Source organism: Xenopus tropicalis, chromosome 4, assembly GCF_000004195.4.
Source record: "Xenopus tropicalis strain Nigerian chromosome 4, UCB_Xtro_10.0, whole genome shotgun sequence".
NCBI lineage: Eukaryota > Metazoa > Chordata > Amphibia > Anura > Pipidae > Xenopus > Xenopus tropicalis.
Window position 1 is genome coordinate 41,143,010 of NC_030680.2, and position 19,242 is coordinate 41,162,251.

At 37.7% G+C, this 19,242-nt stretch overlaps 1 protein-coding gene across 1 annotated transcript in view; it reads left to right on the forward strand.

Annotated features, from left to right (window-relative positions):
- The first annotated feature begins 9,712 nt into the window (after nucleotides 1-9,712).
- LOC100491722 (F-actin-uncapping protein LRRC16A) overlaps nucleotides 9,713-19,242 on the forward strand; it is a 53,590-nt gene continuing 44,060 nt past the window's right edge. Inside the window, exon 1 of the mRNA XM_031900708.1 lies at nucleotides 9,713-9,942. Within this exon, the coding sequence (XP_031756568.1) occupies nucleotides 9,870-9,942 (73 nt within the window). The 5' untranslated portion in view covers nucleotides 9,713-9,869. The remainder of the gene's footprint in view (nucleotides 9,943-19,242) is intronic.

The window sequence follows — 19,242 nt, forward strand, 5'->3', positions numbered from 1 at the left end:
CATCTTACTTGTTCGCAGATTTGCCAGGTTTCGTGTGGAATGGTTAATAAACTGTGTGATGACTTCAAAATGTTTATTAAAGGGGAACTGTTGTTAAAGTGTAATATGAACTTTGTCTCCTAGACAAAGTTAAATTCTGTACTATGCTGAAATCAAGTTAATCTTCACTATACCCTTCTTTCTCTTCACGTAGCAACCTGAATCAGATTGGGGTATTCTCCCTTTGCATATACAGGTATGGAACCAGTTATCCAGAATGCTTGGGACCTGGGATTTTCTGGATAAGGGGTCTTTCTGGAATTCGGATCTTCTACCTTAAATTTGCTTGAAAAAATTATTTAAACAGTAATTAAACCAACTTGGATTGTTTTGAATTATTTGATTAACATGGAGTCTGAGAGATGGCCTTTTGGCCGTAATTTGGAACTTTATGGATAGTGAGTTTCTGTATAAGGGATCCAATACCTATACAATGTATTATAGCTAACTTTTTCTAAAATAACCAACTCCAACACAAAGCTGTGTAAATAGAGATGAGTTGCTGAGATGGGAACAGTGCAGAGTAACTTGATTTCAGAAACTGTATATCATTTAACAAATTTAGGGGCTTATTTCTATGGAATAAAGCTTACATTCAATTTTCACTTTTGAAATGCTGGTGAAACAGAAACCACCAAGTTCTTGCACATGTGCTGTCAGTTTGCACACCCAGTATGAAGGTCATTTCCTGTAATGCATGCATTATATGTCCTAGAGTTTTTGTGTATAGACTCCAAAAGGAAGTGCAAACAAATTGCCCCAGAGATCACTTCACCTACTGAAAATTCAACACATTTACTGCATTTTTGTGGGGTAAAAAACACCCCCCCCACACACACAAATATATATATTTTTGGAAAGTACACAGTGGGGGGAATTCAAAATGGGCACCCATGTCTTTCTACTCCAAACTACAGAGTCGCAATGCTTTCCCAAAATTGCCGGTTTTGATGAAATACCTGAAAATCACATAAAATCTTCCACTTTCAAGCTCCTTATCTCCCACATTACATTAGGTACCAAGAAAACACCCTAAATATGAAAGCCAAGGGTCCGCTGAACAGTTTGATGCCCATTGTGCATAGGAACCCCAAAGTATCTGGTATTTAGAGACCCCAAAAAGATGTTAGTGCATAAATATTTTATGGCATATAAATTAGGTGGTGTATTTTTCGGTAGTAGAAATATTTGATGCCCAATATGCATAGATTTACCAAACTATGTGACAGAGGTACCCAAATTGATACAATACGGAATGCAATAAAACCGCTAACATCACATTATTTTTTTTTTTTTTTTTTTTTGTAAGGCCAAAAAGACCTAGTGTAATTTGCAGTCAGAATAACAGTTTGAATCTTTTGGCCAAATTAGTTTTATGGACAAAGTCAAGCAAATGCTTGTGCAAAACCAAAAATGCAATAAAATTACTAAATATGCACCAAAATCACAGATGTATGTAATATAAGCGCCAAAATAACATACAAAAGGTATTGCGCAATGCAGTTAGCGAATATGCTATCCGCAAAGGCAAAAAAAACATTTTGTTTAGACAAAAATAAACACAATAAAAAAATCCAAAAAAATTGTATGCTATCAATGTGTGACCCCCCCCAACCCCCAAATGTATGTTTGTGTATGTATAAGTGTGTGTTTGTGTGTTGTTTTTACTAACCTGGAAATGGCAGGCAAGCAGATCATGCTGGAGGGCATACAGGGCCACCTTCATTCTCATCCAGTAAGTGGGTGGCACTGTGGGAGGGCGGAGGCAGAAGACCAGGAGTCACGTAGTAACCGTGTGCCTGCTGTTTCCTATGTGGCCCCATGGCGATTGTTCCCTGCCTCTGCGCATTGCCTAGGGCTGGGGAATGAGCAGGGAGTGAAGGAGCAGCTTTAAAAGATTCTATTAAGTGCTAGCAGAAATTTGCATATCCTACTTACGATTATGCTCTCACTTTAAGGGTATTTCCTGGAGGAAACCTGGGCAGGTATAATTCCCGTCCTTTAGACCAATTTGGCAGCCCCCGACGGATCTCCCTTATCGATATCTGTCCAAAAATTGGCCAGGTCATGGGCAGGTTTGATTTTCCCTGCCAGATCGGGTACCACAATGGCTCATTGACGTTGTCCTCTGATTGATAGCACCTATTACCTAGTGCAGTGATCCCCAACCAGTGGCCTGTGGGCAGCATGTTACTTACCAATCCCTTGGATTTTGCTCTCAGTGACCTAAAAGCAGGTGCTTATTTTTGAATTCTTTGCTTGGGGGCAAGTTTTGGGGGGTATCCTTACTGGAGAAGGATCTTGGGCGTTTTGTAGATAACAAGTTGTCTAATTCCAGGCAGTGTCATTCTGTGGCTACTAAAGCAAATAAAGTGCTGTCTTATATTAAAAAAAAAAAGGGCATTGACTCAAGGGATGAAAACATAGTTTTGCCCCTTTATAGGTCCCTGGTAAGGCCTCACCTTGAGTATGCAGTGCAGTTTTGGGCTCCAGTCCTTAAGAAGGATATTAATGAGCTGGAGAGAGTGCAGAGATGTGCAACTAAACTGGTAAAGGGGATGGAAGATTTAAACTATAAGTTTAGACTGTTGGGGTTGTTTTCTCTGGGGAAAAGAGGCGCTTGCGAAGGGGACATGATTACTCTCTACAAGTACATTAGAGGGAATTATAGGCAGATGGGGGATGTTTTTTCCCCCCCCCCCTCATAAAAAGAATCTGTGCACCAGAGGCCACCCCTTTAGATTAGAGGGAAAAAATTCAATTTAAAGCAGCATAGGTGGTTTTTCATGGCAGTGAAGTGCCCTTCCAAGTGATGTTGTGATGGCAGAGTCTGTTAATGTCATTAAGAGGGGCCTGGGTGAGTTCCTGAACAAGGATAATATCCAAGGCTATTATGACACTAAAATCTACAGTTAGTATTGATGTTGGTATATATAATATATATATATATACCACCCAGTGCAAGTAAAAATAAACATTTAAAGAAATAATTTGAATAAAAGCTAGATGGGCCCCTGATAACGCTGGACACCTAGGGGCACATTTACTAATCGACGAACGTCCGAAAAGCGTCCAAATGCATTTTTTTCGTAAGGATCGATATTTTGCAATTTTTTCGTAAATTGTCGCAAATTTTTCGTAGCGTTATGGCGTGCGTGAATTGTCGCGACTTTTTCGTAGCCATCGCGCTGAGTACGAAAGTTTCGGATTCATTCAAGCTTCAGTATCGTGACTTTCCTTGGGCCAGGTTGGAGCTGCAGAGTGCTATTGAGTCCTATGGGAGGCTTCCAAAATCATGCAAAGTTTGAAAGTTTTGCCCGCCGTTTACGAGCGCTCAATACGAAAAAGTCACGACAATATACGAGCAAATTGTAACGGCTACGAAAAAGTCGCGCTAGTCGTAACGGCTACAAAAATGACGTGACAATTTACGAAAAAGTAGTAACGACTACAAAAAAGTCGCAAAATGTTCATTTCCAATCCGAATTTTTCCCATTTGGATTCGTGGATTAGTAAATCAGCCCCCTAGGCTACAGCCTCAGTTAGCCTGTGCATTAATCCGCCCCTGCAAACAGCAGCGATGATTAACACCTGCGAGACAAAAGAGGATGGCCACATGGCACTCACAGAGTCCAGAGCAGTTTTCAGCAGACAGCAGCATTGGCCCAGAGTCTTAGAACGAACTCTTCCTGATTAGTATTATCTTGTGGCTACAATTCCACAATCACATTGAATTGGCTGCATGAATGGCACTTATATCACATTAATGTAATGTCTATATTCCTTTTTCTATATAGGGTCCTTCACCATTTGAAATTATATAATAAAATATGGAGACCAGCGGCAATTTAGACAGCTAGTTATATTGCAATTTAGAGATATAGCTCTTAACAACATAAATCTTAATATGTTAAAATGTTGATTCCCACAAAAAAAGTCAGTGATTTGACAGAATCCTATATTGGACAATCTTTACTAACATCTCCTTTCGTAATCATGCTTTTGCTGCACAGACTAGGGAGGCAGTGCTCCATTCATTTGAGGTGTGTCCTTATCAGTGTGTCCTGATAGAGACAAATCAGAGTTCTGTAATATTCTACAATAGGCCTCTGACCATTTTCTTTAAATCCAAAAATGGTTTCTTTTTCACAGAGTGCCTGTGCTTTTCTATTTCTTTTTTTTTTTCATTTGATAGAATATTTTTATTTATCTACTAGAATTATTGGATCCATGGCCTACAGTATGCAGTTATCACTATCTGCGAAGGAATACACCAGGATGGCATTTGCTTAATAAATTCTTACAACCTGAAAACTATAGGCCTGTTAGTCTGACATCAGTAGTAGGAAAACTTTTGGAAGGGGTAATAAGGGATAGGGTACTTGAATACATTACAGTTCACAATACTATTAGTTTGTGCCAGCATGGTTTTATGCGTAACAGATCTTGCCAGACTAATTTAGTCGCCTTTTATGAGGAGGTGAGCAGGAACCTTGATGCTGGAATGGCAGTTGATGTCATCTACTTGGACTTTGCTAAAGCGTTTGATACAGTACCTCACAGAAGGTTAATGATCAAATTAAGGAATATTGGCCTAGAACATAATATTTGTAATTGGATAGAGAACTGGCTGAAGGATAGAGTACAAAGAGTGGTTGTAAATGGAACATTTTCTAATTGGACCAGTGTGGTTAGTGGAGTACCGCAGGGGTCAGTCCTTGGTCCTTTGCTTTTTAACTTGTTTATTAATGACCTGGAGGTGGGCATAGACAGTACTGTTTCTATTTTTGCTGATGACACTAAATTGTGCAAAACTATAAGTTCCATGCAGGATGCTGCTGCTTTGCAGAGCGATTTGACAAAATTAGATAACTGGGCAGCAAACTGGAAAATGAGGTTCAATGTTGATAAGTGCAAAGTTATGCACTTTGGTAGAAATAATATAAACGCAAACTATCTACTGAATGGTAGTGTGTTGGGGGTTTCCTTAATGGAGAAGGATCTAGGGGTTTTTGTTGATAACAAGTTGTCTAATGCCAGGCAGTGTCATTCTGTGGCTACTAAAGCAAATAAAGTGCTGTCTTGTATAAAAAAGGGCATTGACTCAAGGGATGAGAACATAATTTTGCCCCTTTATAGGTCCCTGGTAAGGCCTCATCTTGAGTATGCAGTGCAGTTTTGGGCTCCAGTCCTTAAGAAGGATATTAATGAGCTGGAGAGAGTGCAGAGACGTGCAACTAAACTGGTTAAGGGGATGGAAGATTTAAACTATGAGGTGAGACTGTCAAGGTTGGGGTTGTTTTCTCTGGAAAAGAGGCGCTTGCGAGGGGACATGATTACTCTGTACAAGTACATTAGAGGGGATTATAGGCAGTTGGGGGATGTTCTTTTTTCCCATAAAAACAATCAGCGCACCAGAGGTCACCCCTTTAGATTAGAGGAAAGGAGCTTCCATTTGAAGCAGCGTAGGTGGTTTTCACGGTGAGGGCAGTGAGGCTGTGGAATGCCCTTCCTAGTGATGTGGTAATGGCAGATTCTGTTAATGCCTTTAAGAGGGGCCTGGATGAGTTCTTGATCAGAATATCCAAGGCTATTGTGATACTAATATCTACAGTTAGTACTAGTGGTTGTATATATAGTGTATGTATGTGAGTGTATAGATTGGTAGGTGTGGGTTAAGTGTGCTGGGTTTACTTGGATGGGTTGAACTTGATGGACACTGGTCTTTTTTCAACCCTATGTAACTATGTAACCAGAGAATTAGCTTTTTGAGCTTTTCAGATTCTAGGTTTTCCTAAATATATTAAAGGTTGAAAAAAAAAAGTTTAATTGTGATTTAATTTTTAATCGAATGTAGAAAAATTGAATTTCAAAATGAATAAATATGCCTCTCCAACAGGAGCAACAATTTTGTTTTTACATATACCAGAAACAAAAATTATTTTATGTATATAAATACAACTGATTTGGAAAGTCCCATGTCTCCTAAATGCATCAATACCAAATATATATAGTTTTATTGAGATTTCTCACTTGTATAGGTCAAAAACTCCCAGCAGTACACTACCAAATTTCCAAAGCACTGCTCCAGAAAGCGGCATACTTTAGATTTCAAGGCCAAAAATTCCACTAACAGAAGGTTTATCCCTGAAAATTAGACATTTTTAGAAAAAAAGATTCTGGGGAATCCAGAGTAGACACAACTGTCTGTCTACTCCAAACTACTAAGTTGCAATGCTTTCCTAAAGTTAATGTTTTATTAAAATTGTGAAATTTTCGAAAAATTGCTTCAAAGCTTCCAGCCTATAGTGTCTTATCTCCTACAGGTCATAAGGTACCAATATAAAACATCCTAAATATGAATGTCAGGGGTCTACTGAACAGTTGCCCAATATTTATAGGTTTACATGTGGCATGTAGGGGCCCCAATGTGAACATACCCCCATATGATCTATCATTTCTGTAATTTCAGCTCCTGCAAAATCAACACATATAATTTTGGAAAGTACACATTTCCCTGAATTTAAAATGGGTACACATTTTTTCTACTCCACAGTACCTAGCCACAAAACTTTCCTAAAGTTGGCAATTTTGATGACATTCCCAAAATTCCTCAAAGCTTCCACTTTGCAGCATCTAATCTCCCACATAGTGTTAGGTACCAAGATAAAACACCCTAAATATGAACGCCAGGGGTCCACTGAACAGTTTAATGCCCAGTATGCATAGGTTTACCTAAGTATTTGGAATGTGGGGGCCCTAAAATGAAAATACCCCTATATGCTCTATCATTTTCAGCAAAATCAACACATTTACAAAATAGTATGCTCACCCCAGAAAGCCATATATATATATATATATATATATATATATATATTACACATTCCCCTGAATTCAAAATAGGTAACCTCTTTCGACTTCAAAGTACCAAGCCACAAAGCTTTCCTAAAGTTAGTGGGTTTTTTTTTTTTTGTATTTCAACACATCTTTATTGAATAACATACAATGTAGTTACAGCATTATTGTCGTAGTGATTAGAGCATATGTTTACAATCAAATGTTCTCAGTTATAAACAATAAGTGGTATAAGGTAATAAAAGAGGGGAAGAGGAGTGGGCCAGTGGAGGAGGGGAGACAGAAGGACCAAAGACCATCAGAAGGCCGAGTTCGGGGGGGATCAAGGAGGAAAAATAGAAGAGGGAAAGGAGAGAAGAGGGGACCAGAAAGAACTACACGACATTTTCAAGGTAGGTAGCAATATGATACATTTACATTAACTCGGTATGGCATGGCACTAAATACAATAATAGTCATAGGCTGTTGTGAGAATTTAGGTAAGAGAGCCAAGGCTGCCAGCACGACATAAACTCCTGCTGTTTCTCATGGATGGAGGAAGTGATTTCTTCCATTGTGTATATTTCATTCATGACTGCAAACCATTCCTCTATAGTAGGAGGATTTTCGTCTCTCCAGTGTCTAGGGATAAGAACCTTAGCAGCAAGGATCATCTGTAGTAAGAGACTGTGTTTAAAAATATATTCAGGTGTATCTGTATGATATAATAATACTAATTGGGGAGTTAGTGGTGTTTGGCAGCCCAGGATCTCTTGGCAGGTAGATTGTATACTATTCCAAAAATGTGACAGTTTCGGGCATGTAAACCAGATATGGGTAAGTGACCCCTGTGAGGAGTTACATCTCCAGCATGTATCATTTGCTAGTAGGTGCATTCGGCAGAGTTGGAGTGGGGTTCTATACCTAAGTTAGTGGTTTTTATGACTTCTCTAAGAATCCCCTAACATTGTCGCAATTTGCAGCATTTATCTTAAAGAATTTCTTACATACAATGACACATCACCCTAAATATGAATGCCAGAGGTCTACTGAACAGTTTGATGCCCAATACGTGTAGATTTACCAATATGATATGTACAAACCCCAAATGAAAATGAGTGCATTTGAATTTTCGCTGCTAACTCAGCAGCTGCAAATAAGACCCCCTGGTGCATATCATGTGTCGTAAGACCCCCTTAATGTACAGAGACCCCTGAAAAACATATATATTTTTTTAATGTATACATTCTGATGAATTCAACATGGGTAAAGAGTCTTTTCTACACCAAAATACCAAGCTGACATTTCTGAAAATCGCCTAAAAATGTTGCAATTTGCCGCATTTATCTCACACAATTTCTTTCATACAAAGGCAAATCGCCCCAAATATAAACACTTAAGGTCTACTGCACAGTTTGATGCCCAATATGCATAGATATATCAAAGTCTGTGGTATGTACTCACCCCAAAATTAAAATAGGGCATATGGATTTCTCGCCTGCCAACTCAGCCCCCTGACCGTATTATTATTACCCCCTAACTATACAGAGACCCCCAGAAAACCATATTTTTTTTAAAAAAAGTACACATTCTGATGAATTCAAAATAGGTAAAGATATTTTTCTACACCAAAGTACCACATGGCAAAGCTATGCTAAAAACAGATCAGGAATACCAATACAGGGATAAAAATACAATAAAACCACAAAAATTGTGAAAATCAATGAAATAACAAAATTAGTCACACAACAGCGTTAGAATACCTGATCCAATAGTCACGCTCTCAAAATAAAGAGTTTTAGGGAAAAAAACAACAGACAAAGGAGTAAAATGAATAAGTTAAATAAAAAAAAATTGGTTGTGAGTGTTTGTGTATACATGTGTGTATACATCTAAAAGTTGTGTGTGTGTATATGAGTCTCTATAAGTGTGCTAAAGTGTGGAAAATAAACACCTATTGTTTCTTTCACTTAGGGGTAGATTTACCAAAACCCGAATTTGAATCCCGAATGGGAAAAATTTGGATTGTAAACGAAAATATTACGACTTTTTCGTCGCCGACGCTACTTTATCATATTTTTCACGACTACTTAGCTGCCATCGCGACTTTATCGTATTGAACAATCGTAAATGGCGGGAAAACCTTTCTGACTTTGCATGATTTTGGAAGCTTCCCATAGGAATAAATGGCACTCTGCAGCTCAAACCTGGCCCAAGGAAAGTCACGATACCGAAGCTTGAATGAATCTGAAACTTTCGTACTCGGCCCAACAATACGATTTTTTGCGACGGAGACGAAAAAGTCGCGAAAGATACATGCAAGATACGAAAAAGTCTCAAAAATACCGATCATTCAAAAAAAAAAAAAAAAAAAAAAAACGCATTCGGCGTGTTCGTGGATTGATAAATGTTCCCCATAATGTACTCAATGGAACCCAAGGCTAATAATAACAAAACACCCTGTCCTTCTTGGGTGCTATTCTCATGTCTACCTCTAGGTGGGGCATGGAAGCACATTTACGCTGAATATTGTGTACAATTTTGTATTATTTAAAAAAACTCCCCAAGCTTTTACTTGCCAAGTTTCTTCTCGTGACTTTTTGTGTGTTTTCTTTCTTTACTGCTATTTAAGGGTGTTTGCGTTTTTTCTTGAATTGAGAAAAAATGCAATTTTGATAAATATCCCCCATAGGGTAATATAAAAAAAACTACACCATCAAAATCATGACAGAATGTATGTTATGACATAATACATTAATACATTAGTAATTTAGTATTTCCGTTTTTAATTTTAATACTATTATTTTCTAAAATGTGATGTCACAGCATTTTGAAGGAAGAGTTAATTTATTTAAATGTAGAGTGCCAAAGAACAGTGGGAAGATTGCTCTTCCTGTTCTAACCTGATTTCCTTTGTTCACAAACCATATACTCATGAATAGGTGGAGACAGCGCGGGGTCTTCCTGTGCAGATTAAGAATACACAACAGAAATACATGTTACATTTAAATTCAGATACATCTTCAGATATGTCAGACGAACTTCAAGCCATCAGTTATGAAATGCAAGGTAAGGTACCTTTATGTGTGTGTATTTATATGAAAAATGTTTAGGCTGTTTTAAAATGTTTGGTTTCTTATGATTTTCTTTTAAAAAATTAATTCTCAAGTTGGTTTCAATTTTTACACAGTGTAGGGACTGCAGTGTTTTATGGGTTTTGCCACTTTCTCCTATTCTTCTATTTTTAAATACTACAAATAAATACATTTTCTAAGACCCTTGGTATAGTCACAGACACATGTTTATGGTTACCTTGGAAAAATATTTGCCAAAGAGCAAAACAAATTAATGCCATACTCTCTCTGTTTAAATACAGCCCTGACCTGAAATTATACTATTAAGCACAAAATTACATGTCAATTAGAGTTGCTGTTTCACCTTGTGCATCTTATTAGCATTTAACTTTGTTGCTAATGAACTGTTGTGACTTCAGTACCAGGGAAATTTCTCAAGTTGTCTATTTTCAATAAGGAAACTAGTTTCAACTGTGAAAAGAAAATAACTCTCTAAAGTCTACATTTTGTAAACTAAACTAAATATATCTTGGACATATATCTAATCCACATTCTGCATGGCTAATTAGTTAAATATTCATTGTTATTAACAAATAATTCTAAAATTCCACAATATTATGCTGCCCTTGCTAATGCTACTGTTCACGACTAATCTCCCTGCAATGCCATCCCTAGAATGTAAATTGCCGGTGGGATGGCATATGCGTTGCAGCGCTGTTCCGCAGTCGTTTCCTCTGAAGACAACCTCGGGCTACTGCGGGACATCGCAACGGCGCGTATGCCATCCCACTGGCGATTCACATTCTAGCCGGTGGGACGGCATCGCGGGGGCGACTAATCTCCCCGTGTACCCCTGCCCTAAGTGTTAATTAGCTTTGCAGGATGTGGATTTAAGAAGTGGTTTTAAAGGGGTTGTAGGACCCAACCAGAAAGGAGGATGTAAAACACCTGTTTAACTTAATGTATGTAACCAATATAACAAACAAATACATTAAAGCATAGGACAGTAAACTGTACTACTTTAAGATCATTGCCTTAATTCATAGTTTGGAATTATATTAGTGGTCCACTGAGAAACCTTTGTATAAATAAATGCCCCCCCTTCCCCTAGCTACGGCCTGTTATCTTTTTAAATAAAGAGCAGCTCATAATACAAAAGCTTCTCAGTGGATTGCTGGTTCTTTTTTGTTTGTTAGAATGTGACTTTAGTCAAATGTTGTCCTGAATAGTGCAAGAAATAAAAAAGTAACTATTTCTTAATTTAAACAAACAAAAAGTATGTTCAATACAATCCCTATTGAAAAAGGTGGTTTACTAAAAGGTTACCCATAATTAGTGTGCTTAAACATATGCGCACACAGATTTTGAGGCCACTGCACAGCTTAGGATCCAAAATATAATTTTGCACAAACAAGACATCAGAAGGGACATATGGTCTCATATAAAAACATAAAACTTACTGTCCTTTAAAATATTATAAATCATAATGTTAAACAATTACAATTCTTAATTTATTTCCTTAGGAAAGAACTGTAATAGCATTAAGTGCAACCTATGTGGCTTAAATCAAACACCAACTGTGGGTTCATTTAAAAGGTAACTGAAAAAAGGAAATGTACGTATAGGCTTTTCATCAGTATATACAACACAGGGGCCATTGTTACAGGACTCACAGTGTAGCTGAGCAGAAGGCTTGTCAGATATTGCAGGAGAGTTAATGTAACACTCCTGGATTGATAAAGAATTGATGTAATTACAATTTTTAAATAGGGATTACGACCTTATTCTGGCAGAGAATGGCATTATATCAAATACATTTGTAGTACATCAAAGTAGTAGATATGAACTACACAGATCTGCCAAAACTTTTGACACATACCACATAAATGTTTCTAAGTTAGGGTCTGTTGGTTGGTGATATTTGTAAATGGATAGACAACAGACCGAAAGAGACTAATTATAAATAATGATTAATCTTATTGTGGTGTTATAAGTTGTATGCCTATTCTGGGTCTATTTTTATATAGATTTTTAATTAAGGACCTGAAGAGGAAATTAAAAACAGTATATCTGTGTCTAGGATGTCACATCTTTGCAAGGGGGCTTTGCTGAACTCAGTAAATAAGTGCCAGATGATTCAAGCAGGGTTCAACTGCTGGCGGGACACCAGGAAAAAACCTGGTGGGCCTCGGCCCTCATCTCCAAAGACAGTCCTCATAGTGATATACTAAAATATAATAATTCGTTTTACTAAAATGTGAAATGTGGAAGCAGTTCTGCAGGAAGAAAATTACAATTTTTCTAGTAAGATCTCCATCTGTTAATTTGTGCGTCACATCCTTATGCTTAGTTCCAAGTTAGCAGATGAATCAGATAATGTCTCAGGAACCCTAGGAACCTTCCTATATGACATGATGTCAGTGTTCCTATCAGTGCAGGGCTGCAGGGGTACTATCTGACATGCATATTAGTGTTGAAAACTAGAAGAAAGGCCCCGTGCAAAGGCATGGAGTATACACATTGGAAGTGGTCTGACTTCCCTAAATAAAACCAGCTGAAGCAGTTAACATCAGCGTCAGACCATGGTGTGCAAGGCCCACCGGGAATGCTACCAATAGGGTCCCCACACGCCCTCAGGGGCCCCCGCCGCTTACTCACTGCCAGCCCCCCCGCATGCATACCTTATACTTTTTTTTACTTAGAAAATGTATTTCTTTGTCTTTTAATAAGACTACTAGGTAAATCCTTATTGGAAAATTACCTAGTAGTGCTTATGGATAATAGACTAATGTGTATCAAGCAATGTCAGTCAATAGCAGCAAGGACCAGAAAGGCAGTGTTCTTTACATTATTAATAAGTCCACATATAGACTAAGCAGTGCTGTCTAGACAGTGGGAGTCATTTATAAAGTTTGCGCAGCACACATTTTTTTTGAAAATGGTTGTTTTGTGCATGTTTTCCTGAAATCACTTACATTTTGCACTGATTGCCCATCTTTCTTTTTTATTGGGAATCACAGTGAAATACGTAAATTGTAAATGAGGTTGCGATTTTCATGGGCATGCCTTCTGTGCATGTTAATGTGCGCAAATTTAGTGCCAATTTTCACTCTGCGAATATAAATATGCAAAATATTTGCAATTTGCGAATATGCCATAATTAAAAAGCTTCAAGAACAGTCGCACTGCGAATAAAAATTTCTGCACTGTGCAAATTTTATAAATGACCCCCAGTATCTATAAAGCATATGACTGAGGTAGAAAGTCCAGGAAAGAGAAATTCAGCAGATAAAAGGTATCAGCTGAACTGCTGGCCAGGATACAAAGTGTCTAAGGGGGCCCATGATCCCTATGTATACAAATCAACATGAAGTTTGCTACTTTGGCAAAAGGTTGAACTTGTACCTTTTTTCAAGATCAACTGCTAAATAACAATTTAAGTGTATATCTAGCATATAATATGTATAATTAAAGTGGCAGCATATACTCAACATGAGCTCAGTAAAAATGTCTTCTGCTGAACATACTATTATTATTATTATTATTATTATTATTATTTATATAAGACATATTATATATAGCATATCATGTCCCACAGCACATTACAGAGTAGGGGATACAAACCAAGACATGATGAGTTTACATATACAGACAAACATTTCACCAGAATAGAAGCACATTTACAATTGCATATTGATAGACAATAGGGGGAAGCTTGCAAGGGCTTACAATCTAAAATTACATACTTTTTTGTCCGTTGTTTTAATTAGCAATGTGCAAATGTCTATGGCTTTTGTTGATTTTTGTACTAAACAAGAAATTAAACCACTTTCACTTTAACTCTTCCTTTCTCACTTGCCAATTCTGTTTCCAGAGAAGAAACTAGCAAAACCAATTACTAGTAAATCTCAAGATAGGCCTGTCATTTCCCATCAGCCCTGCTGCAGAAGTGTCTACAAATTATTTACTTGGCTGTTTAGTCTTGATTTTTTTTTTACATTCATCTAAATCAGCTGAATGAAGTAAGGGTCAGGTGATTGGAAGGCAATGTCATCAATATCAATTTCTTCAAATGAGTTCTGAGAGCTTGATAGTTGCTTAGGATCATTATCAGGTTGCATCACAAATGGCCAAATAATTGCACATGGCACTGAAAATTAATGTGGTAGCTCCTTTGAATTTAAATTACTCTATTCAGGTCATTTACATTGTTGAGCATTATATAAATGTTACCTTGTTCTTGATAGGCTTTCCAGACAAATGAAATCAATACAGATATAAAACTCCAAGCCAGTGCTAGCATCAAGGTGAAGACAAACACATGTTGATTGTTTTGAATAACAAAGAATAAATACACATACTTCAATTGACATTTTCCTAAATTATATTTTGAAATTTAAGGTTACATTGGTTGAAATTCTCAAAAAAATGCTAAAACAACAGGAAGGGTCCTTTCTGAATGCAGTGTAGTGTGTAAAGTGTGTACAGTGTTTTATTCTAGAATTTTAGCATCATTGTGACAGCACAGAAAACTGGGCCTGGTGCAGTTAATGCCAAATGAGTCCCAACCAATGCAACTGCTGTAAGTAGAGGTCACGGTTGTGGACTGTGTCTGCTGCTCTCTAATTTGTGCATCTGAATAACATGCAAGTTAGAAGGCAGGTAGGGGTGGGAAGGGGACCTACATATACCCTTTTTATATAAACTTTTTCAAGTTCCAATGGGAATTCCCTTCTATAGAATCCAACCACAGTATGTTGTCTTTGAAGATAATTACAGGCTTATTCTGTAAAAATGTTTGTTGTATGATTTGCCAGATACATTGTATTTGATTTCATTGACAGTTACTTCATTACCTAATCTGTGTGGCCTAGCATTTAAAGGTATATAAATAGAAGTCAAATAAAAAGACATGAAGACTACTTGAAAATAGTTTCAGAATATCTTCTTCATACTAAAACTGAATACAAAGGTAACAAACCCCTTTAGAACTCTGATTTTCTTAGCATTCCTAATTCCTTTGTCAAACAGTTGTGAAAAAGATTGTTTAGCAAACAGGCAGGGTAACATTAACTTAAGGAAGAAAATATAGAAAATGTATTGAAGACAGACTGGGTATTTATTTGGGCCAGTAGAGAACCTGACACCCTGGGTCCACTCTCATAGCCATTATACATAGATCAGCCTGGCTTTTAATTAGGCCCATCTTGGAAATAAGAATAGACTGATAGGGATTGCCATAGTCTGCCGCTTTTATTGTTACACCACTGGTTATAGCATTACGGGAGATAAAATGTTTACAAGATGCTATAATGAAGAAAATCCTAATTAATATAATAATGTCTATGATGAAAGAGAAACATTTTTGCTTTACAGGATAATGAATGGTAATGATAGTAATTTAGGATATACAACATTATATCAAAATGCGTGCACATGCTAACACATTCTGTTGGTTTTCTCAACATTAATCATAGTCTGCACTAATTAAAGTGGGTCTTGCATACATTGGCTTTATATCTGGGTTGCATCTGTGTGTTTGGGTGGTTTACCAACATTTTGCATATACAAAAAGTTTGTAAACCTTCTTGCTGGTGTTAGTTTTCTCCTACATAAAAAGAATATGGTGTAAATGGTGTGAATAACCTATTGTTTATCTTTAAAAGTATGCTTTGTATGTAGCACATGTAGGAAAGAATGGCTTCCTGTATAACAGGCAGGTTTATACATAGCTGTTCTTGCATTATCTAGTGTGCCATTTACACTGTGGTTTCCTGAAGCATCGCCATTTTAAGAGACTTCAATCTAGTCTCAATCATTATCGTCACTAACACAATCATAATTATGTTCCCTTTTTTATAGCATACTTCATTTTTTTACTTGGATTGCAATAATAAATTTAATTAAAGTAAACATAATTCCAAGAAAAAGGAAAGCTGTGATTAACTCCTGGAAGATTAGTGTATTAAAAGCCCTTAATAATATTTATATATCCTTTTACATTGTGTTTGTTCATTATATAAGAAATGTAGTCCCGTTTGATACACACACACATATATATATAGAGAGAAAGAGAAAGATATGTAGGTACACCATAAACAGTTCCTTTACCTGTGTGACCAAACAGAGAAACAACATAAAGAATGCATATGATTTGCTGAATTAGTCTTCCAAAGATTTATTATGCTCAACATTTTAGTCTCCCACAGGGACCTTTGTCAGAAGTCAAATAGTGCAAACCCCCCCACAACTTTCTGGCACCAAAAATGGTTGCCTAGTAACCACAGAAAGTTTACATAGCAAGCATTGCACCAGTGGCAATTGTTTGTCCAGTGCTTCAGAAAAAAAAATGGAAATCTCTGTAATATAACACTGCTATTCCCCATAGGGTATTATTTAAAACACCAGTTCTTAAATTTATGACTAATATGATATTTCTTTGAAATATCAAGACAGTAAGTTCTACCTGATGATAATTAAACTATGCATAAATGCATGACAAAACAATCATACTCGTGTTTTTCAAAATATCAATGTTAGTTAGCAGCCTTAAGGCATAGTGGTTTATATGGAAAGATCCTTTATCCTGAAAACCCCAGGTCCTAAGCATTCAGAATGAAATCCTATATCTGTAACTAGGAAGGGAAGTTTAGAAACAAACTTCATGTTGGTTTGAAAAACGTGAAGTCACTGAATGAAATCTGATCTGTTGTTGACTCGACCCACTTTTTCCTTGGACCAGAGTTATATAGTAAAAACCATTATGCAAAGTTTGGGGACCATGGTTTTAATAGTGCATGAATGGCAGCAATTTAAATATCCTCACTGAGGGTATTAAATTTTAAACCAAAAAAATTCAAAAGGTGAAGTCTGATTGGCTGTTGGTGGCTCCACCCCCTTTTAAAAACATTAAAATGCAGTCCCCTAGTGACCCTGGTGTTAATACTGTAAGAATGGCAGCAGGTTGAATTTCCCCAGGTAAAATCTGATTGGCTGTTAGTGGCTCCACCCACTTTTACTAACCTTGAATTGCAGTTACCTCTGCAAAGTTTGGGGACCCCGGTGTTATTACTGTGAGAATAGCAGCAGGTTGAATTACCGCCAAGTCAATAGGTAAAATCTGATTGGCTGTTCACAGCTCCGCCCACTTTTAGGCATCCAAAAATCATTATATTTTCATTCAGGCTGACCCCATGACTATGTGATTCAAGTTTGGGGATGTAGCTTTAAAGCTGTAAGAGTGGCAGCAGTTTACTCTTCCCTGTCAAAGTCAATGGGAAAATTGCGGTGTTCGGAGCGGTGCCACAAAAAGACGGGGGGGGGCAGGATCACTTAGAAAAGCACAAGCAACCTGCTCCGCTATAGGGCGAAGAAGTATGGAGAGTTTGGGTGTTGTACCCCTAAAACTGTAGGAGGAGTAGCGTTTAGAAAATGGGGAGCACTAAGAACTAAAAAGGGAAGTTTGAGAACAAATTTCATGTTGGGTTGAAAAACATGAAGTCACTGAATGGGCTCTGCCCACTTTCTCTAACCTTGGACCACAGTTATACAGTAAAAACCACTGTACAAAGTTTGGGGACCCTGGTTTTAATAGTGTCTGAATGGCAGCAATTTAAATTTCCCCACTGAAAGTCAACGACATCTGATTGGCAGTTGGTGGCTCCACCCCCTTTTTCTAACCTGGAACTGCAGTTACCCAGTGACTAACTCTGCGAAGTTTAGGGGCCCTGGGATTAATGGTTAAAAAACGGCAGCAATTAAAATTTAAACCAATAAAAGTTAATAGGTGAATTGTGATTGGTGGTTGGTGGCTCCGCCCACTTTTTCTAAAAAAATTTTCCCACTGAAAACAATGAAAGAAATGTGATTGTCTTATGGCAGCCCCGCCCACTTTTTCTAACCTTGAGTACAAAGTCACGCAGTGACTGACTGTGCAAAGTTTGCGAACTCTGGCATCAAACCAATAAAATTCAATAGGTAAAATCTGATTGGCTGTTGGTGGCCCCGCCCACTTTTTCAAAACTAAAACTGTAGTCCTCTAGTGACCAACTGTGAAAAGTTTGGGGACCCTGGTGTTAATACTGTGAGAATTGCAGCAGGTTGAATTTCCCCATTTAGAGTCAATAGGTAAAATCTGATTGGCTGTTGGTGGCTCCACCCACTTACAAAAATACAAAAAACCTTAAATGCGTAGTCACCCAGTGTCTGACTATGCAAAGTTTGGGAACCCTGGCAACAAACCAATAAAAATCAATAGGTGAAATCTGATTGGTTGTTGGTGGCTCTGCCCACTTTTCAAAACTAAAATTGCAGTCCCCTAGTGACCAATTGTGAAAAGTTTGGGGACCCTGGTGTTAATTCTGTGAGAATGGCAGCAGATTGAATTTCCCCATTGAAAGTCAATAGGTAAACTCTGATTGGCTGTTGGTGGCTCCGCCTACTTTTTCTTACCTTGAACCACAGTTACCTGGTGCCTAACTCTGCAAAGTTTGGGGACCCTGGTGTTATTACTGTGAGAATGGCAGCAGGTTGGATTTCTGCCAAGTCAATAGGTAAAATCTGATTGGCTGTTCACATCTCTGCCCACTTTTGGGCATCCAACAATCATCATATTTTCATTCAGGGTGAGCCCATGACTGTGTGATTCAAGTTTGGGGAGTGTAGCCTCAAAGCTGTAAGTTTAGCAGCAGTTTAAATTTCCCCATAAAAGTCAATGGATACAATATGATTGTTGTTGTCCCCTCCCACTTTGCGGTTTAAAAAAAAAAAAAAAAACCTGAATGCGTAGTCACCCAGTGACTGACTGATTGCAAAGTTTGGAAAATCTGGCATCAAACCAATAAAAATCAATATGTGAAATTTGATTGGCTGTTGGTGGCTCCGCCCACTTTTCAAAACTAAAACTGCAGTCCCCTAGTGACCAAGTGTAAAAAATTTTGGGGACCCTGGTGTTATTACTGTGAGAATGGCAGCAGGTTGAATTTCCGCCAAATCAATAGGTAAAATCTGATTGGCGGTTCACAGCTCCGGCCACTTTTGGGCATCCAATAATCATCCTATTTTCATTCAGGCTGACCCCATGACTGTGTGATTCAAGTTTGGGGAGCGTAGCCTCAAAGCTGTAAGTGCGGCAGCAGTTTCAATTTCCCCATTAAAGTCAATGATTAAAATTTGATTGGCTGTTGTTGGCCCCTCCCACTCTGGGGTCATCCAACAAATGTTGCTGCTTCATTTGGGGTGACCCCATGATTATGTTATTCAAGTTTGGGGGGTGTAGCTTCAAAGCTGTAAGTGT